Raw genomic sequence first — 5,953 nt, forward strand, 5'->3', positions numbered from 1 at the left:
CGACGGTCCAAGAGTCCCAGCCTTCGAAAGGAGAGATGGAGGAAATCCTTGCGCTAACGCCCCCTTCACCATTTAGAGATTCTGTGGCATCAGGAAGCGTCTCGAATTCTCCAGCGTCTGGATCATCCCCTAAATACGAGTGCTTGGTACTGCGGCACTACAGCCAGAGCTCCTCGTCCTTATAAGGACCTTGGACACAAGAAAGTGTCGAGAATATTAATTCAAGATATAAGATAATGGTTCTCTGGTGTGTGTGTTTACATGTTGTCGCTGTGGAATTTGGGAAACAGCCAGAGCTGGTCGTCCTTAAGTGGACTGTAGAGACAGAACAGAGGGTGAAAATAATAATAATAATAATGATAATAATAATAATAATAGTAATAAAAGCTGAGCTTGGTGAATAAGAGGATCTCAGAGATGAGAAAAGGAGGAAGAAGGATGAGAGTATTCAGATAAGAACTGATGAAAGAGGAGGATAAAGTGAAAAATCAATGAATAACAGCATCCCAGAGGACGTAACACAAACAAACACAAGCGCAGGGCTACAGCCAGTGCTCTAAGACCTTAGACTCAGGCAAGAGGGATGGTGCGATGCCAAAACGATGAACAGTATCTCTGAAGAAGAGACCAGAGGGAATACATACAGTATGCAGTGTTTATTTTGCATACAGGTTTGTGCCATTCACTTGAGAACGAGAGACGGATTTTACAAAAACGAGTGATTTTATAGTCGGAAACAAGGCTGCCGTCGTACAGATGAAATGACGTACAGCGAGTGCAAGGGGCTGGAACTGATGGAGGGATAAAAGTAATAAAATGATACAGGGTGTAAGGAAGGAAGAAGGGAAAACAAGGAAGTTCAGTAAAGGTGGAGATCGTCAAAATACAGAAAGACAAAAAGACAAGAGACGTAAAAGAAGGAAAAAAGAAAAAGAAAGAAAGAAAGATGGCAAGGGTCCTATCGTGTGCTCTTGCACTGTGTGCTACACTGATTTGGTCATTTAGACAAAGAAAGTAAGAGATACTGAAAACTTGTCCCTAGAGACAGAATAGATAGAAGAAGAAAGTGATAATTCATTAAGAGTTGAAAAATAAGGAGCTCTATAACTGCTTTACCTGCTAATGAAAAAAGATTATAAAAAAAAATAATAATAATAATAATAAGATGTTTGTCTGAGAAATGAATCAGTGAGCGGAAAATAGAGTTTACGAATAGATGTTAAAAGTGTAATAGGGAATTTTTTCGAAACTTCTGAAAGGCACCTAGAGAAGGTAAACGGAGGGAAAAGGAGGTGTGCTGTTAATTAAACGAACTACATGAGAAAGGTGAATGCCAAAGAGATGAATAATGGCGTCCTTGTTCCCTAAAGTACAGGGTAAACGTACGCTTCAGTTACAATGGAATTCCTTAAGGTCCAATTATGCATCTTTGATGAGTTACCCGTCATCCCTATAGGTCATGGGAGCTTAACTAAAATTTATGAAGGTCCAAATTATTCGATTACCAAATTCTACTTAAACAGCTAACATGACTGTATGGCAACAATTAACTTTTAAACATTAATCATTAATGATTAATGGCTCCAGTCCTATGTTCACATCAGCAAGTGACAAAGCAAAGTTTGCATTTACAGTTTACGTGAAAATGGAAGAAAAACATAGAACTGTTTCTCATCCAGTCTTATGTGGCTTCACTTATGTTTATAGAGACATTACAAAACATGGACGGAAGTAGTAGAGATCCTCTGTGCCTCTGACGACCGTATGCAGTTAGCTAATCCGTCAATTACGATTATACGAAGCTAGCACTTAATGTAAAAGAAACCAAACAAACACGCTGGACAGGCCACGCCCATACGTAAAAACACACCCGCAAAAGTCTACAAGCGGCACAAGTGTCTCGTCACTTTCTAGTGTGAACGCAGTGTGCGATTGTATAGACTACACAATGTGCTACAGACTCGTGCTGCAAATAAGCGATTCAGTCCACAGGAATACTCCTGATTGTGTCGTCTTCTGCTTTAGATCCTCAGACCAAAGGTATAAAGACTTTTAAAGGTATACAGTAACCACCCCAATAACGTCTACATTAGAACGGTTATTTCTGCGAATGCTGTAATTGATGAATAAATGGCTTGCTAGAGTAGAAACAGATAGAGTCAGTAACCCTGAATTCCTCCTCCTTGAAAAGATGAGTATGAGTCTTACAAGGAAATAAGGATGTAATGCTGGAACATACGGGGAGTAGATTCCTAAGATGGGATATAAAAGCCTCCTATGTCCTTATGGGGACTGAAAATAGGACGAATGTGACAGACGTAAGGTATATAGTGTGCGTGTTTACATGTTTTCACTGTTACATTTGGCTACTGAAGCGTCTTAAAGACTTTATATTGATGTGTGGTATAAAATAATGTTTTTTGTTGTTTTGTTTGGTAAAGGCCTTAAATATACATGGCTCTCATCTAATTAGAGATATTTTAATGAAGTGTTTACTCCGTGTGTGTGTGTGTATGGGATAACGGGGACCTGAAACAAGGACCGTCCCTACAAAGCTGGCATCAGGCATGGCGACTAGAAAGGGCTGAAAAACATTTAAAACTGGACAGTGTGTTGACAGTGTGCAGACACACACACACACAAATGGACAAGTTGAAACTAAGGACCTGCTTTAGCTGGTCTTGGGCTCGAGGACCTGACCTAACAGACTCTGCAAAAAGTGCTTTGGTTTATTTCCTGCAAAATCTTGTAAATATACGTAAATGACAATTTGTCATCTTTTATTTTGTTCCCATTTTCTACGTACTATTACTTTCCTTTCTAATATTTCTCTTCCTTTTTTTCTTCCTCTCCATCTATTCCTTTTTTTTTTCAGCCAGGATGTTTAATTCATAATTATGAATGTGTATTTTTCGGTGAACCTTGAATAGTGTGGGACCAAATTTATCGTACCTCTGTGTCTGCTCTTTGTTTAGTGCCGTTTGTTTTCACCAGACTGAACACAATACTAGTGAGTCAAATACTAGTGACTCTAATAGTGTAATCTACTGGAGTATTAAGATAATGACTGTCACAATGAATCAAATTTATGAATTGATTCATTTGAGATCGTCCCTGTGTATCAGTTAAATGAACTGATATTGTCACACAGTGAATCAGGTGAAGAAATCGACTTAGTTGAGATTGCCACACCATGAAGCAGGCGAAGGAATCGATTTATTTAAAATTGTCACACGGTGAATCAAATGAAGGAGTCGATTTTTTTTGAGATGATTCAGATGAATAAATTGATTCATTTGCTATCTGTTTAGCTAATGATAATCAACAGAGTAATAATTCTCATCATTTTCTTTAAATGTTAATACTCATTGTAACACTCAGTGCCAACAGTTGTGTTTGTAGTTTCATTTGTAAAAGACTTTTAGCTTATTAAACTCCGTCTTACCCACAAACGTACAAAAATTTTCTTCTAACTATAATGAACGTAGTTTGTTCCCATATAAAGCATCACGGTAAGAGAAAATCTTTTGTTCTGTAATTCAAACCTCAAGAAAATATCTGCATTGAAAACTAAACTAATGATCAAACATTCAAAAAGTTAAAGATGTCATTTCTTATAGAACACACCCACACATACGGATAAGGAATATGACGCTATTCAAATATCTAAATGTTATTTAATGAATAGTAACTTAATAGTTTGTAGTGCCAAAGGAGCTTATTTAATAAAATAATGACAGGAAATGTTTCTATGTTGACAGAATTGTATTGCATTTTGTAAAAAAAATAAAAGAAAAATAAAAAAAGAAAAGAAAAATTGAATATATAAATATTCCAGATATAAAGCAATACTTCAGTGAAGACACACAAAGTATGGAGAAATGCACTGAATTTGATTCCTCTATTTATTTTCGATGAATGTGAGTCACACCTGAAGATCTGGGAAAATAAACTATAATTAACTTTTAATTATAATTAAGATGTTATAAGGAGTGTAGTATACACGATGTACCTCATCCTAAAACTTTTACTGCAAAAATGTATTTTTGCGTCAAAAGAAACGATGAAAGGACGTAATGAAAAATAGTTTAGGGGGAAATAAAGTAAAAAATGAAATTTCACTTAATTTTGTATGTTCAATTTTATGGTTCGAGTTTATTCAAGTTTGTAATTATTTTCAATTCTAGAGCTGTAAAAAAGATGAGTTGATTATAAATATTTATAATAATAGAGATTTCACCAACAGTATTTATAATGAAATTATTAAAGAATTGCAATCTCTCATGTTATAAATAAATAAAAAATAATACAAAATGTTTTGATTTAAAACTTATATATCTTGTAAGAAATGAAACATGCTAATTACTGCATTAATTACAGTATTATTCTCAATTTTTATTTTAATATTTTTATTTTATTATTTATTGAATGAAATTGATTGAATTCAGGGTTTTCTGTTTTTTTCGACTTTTAAATTTGTTTTTTTTTTACCCCAATCCATCAGCGATAATTATTTTATTTATTTGTTTTATTCAAATTAAAATGATTTGCTATCAGGTTGTCAAATCAGGTATTGTACTGTAGGAAGAGGTTATTTGAAGTCAAGCGTGTAGAAAAAATAATGCGTTTGACGAAAAGAAATTCGTTAAACAAACAAAAAATTATCCAAAAAACAAAAATCTTTTCTCATCCTTAGATTCTATTCACTAGCTCATGTGAATTGTTGTTTACATTTTATTATTAGAGAAAAATTTCTTACTTGATATCATGTGAACTAAAATGGGGTTAGAATGCAATATTTGATCTTTTTATATTAAGAAACATACGCAAAAAGTTAGATTATATTACAGTCATGTCCAAAAATCTAGAGTGATCTACCAAGAACTGTTGTGATCAGTTATCAAAAACAGAGTTTAGTCAGCTGATGATGCTACTAATGTAAGAATCCAAGAATTTTAAAAATGGACTTAAAACGTGTTGTAAAAAAAACTGACATGAACATAAAACTGGAAGTTATTTAAATGTGAAACATAAAAAAAACAAAAAAAAAAATCGACAATTAATAGACTAAATAAATGTTCCTTTGTATTATTGAAGAAGGACATTTTTTGTTTTTTTGTTTTTTTGATACCTGATCAAATCAATAATTCTTAGTAGGCTCAACAGTTGAAACCTGCCCGTAACAGACACCTCACAACTTGTGCCAGTTCGAACCGTGTAAATGAAGCTGTAAGTGCTTATTTGATTATTATTATTACTTTTTTATTAGTAAATTTGATTGAATTTTTTTTTTTATTTGTTGGATATATCATCTTTTTGGATGTAGAGATGTGTAGAATGTAATAAGATATCGTTAAGGTGATTTTTGTTTTGTTTCAAGTTGTGCAAAAACGATGCCTATTGCTATTTAGAGTCATCTTCCTTCTTTTATTTCTTTATTTCTTTATTTAATTTTTTTAATTCATGGACATTTCAACATCATGGTGTTCCTGTGTGGGAAAATTCCATGTCTTTTGAATTGTTATTAAAAATCTACAATAGAACCACGACTCTGTGACTGGATTATAAATTACAATGGGTTTGTGCTGTTTGAGAGAAATAATAAGTGTCTAGCTGGCGTGATGTGAGGCGGGTTTCCTCTTACCGTCCTAAGGGTGAAAAATTGAGGCCACAAATGTTTAAAAAAAGAAAATTTATAGTTGCATTTAATGTTGATATAAAACATCGATATGCCGAAAGTGTATTTTTGTGTCCAAAAAAAGATAAAGATTCATAAATAAAAATATTTAGGGGGAAATAAAATAAAAAATGAAATTTCACATAATTCTGTATGTTCAAATTCTTTGTTGAGCTTATTAGGTTTTTGTAATTATTTTCGATTTGAGAAATAAATGTTAGCTGAATATAAATTCTTGAATGAAAAGTATTTATAATTAAATAATTAAAGAGTTAC

At 33.3% G+C, this 5,953-nt stretch overlaps 1 protein-coding gene across 1 annotated transcript in view; it reads left to right on the forward strand.

Annotated features, from left to right (window-relative positions):
* Positions 1-863, forward strand: part of grm5b (glutamate receptor, metabotropic 5b) — a 34,001-nt gene extending 33,138 nt beyond the window's left edge. Inside the window, exon 8 of the mRNA XM_060888876.1 lies at positions 1-863. This exon is cut by the window's left edge and continues 716 nt beyond it. Coding sequence (XP_060744859.1) covers positions 1-185 — 185 coding nt within the window. The 3' untranslated portion in view covers positions 186-863.
* Positions 864-5,953: the final 5,090 nt, after the last annotated feature.

This window comes from Tachysurus vachellii, chromosome 15 (assembly GCF_030014155.1).
Source record: "Tachysurus vachellii isolate PV-2020 chromosome 15, HZAU_Pvac_v1, whole genome shotgun sequence".
Lineage (NCBI taxonomy): Eukaryota > Metazoa > Chordata > Actinopteri > Siluriformes > Bagridae > Tachysurus > Tachysurus vachellii.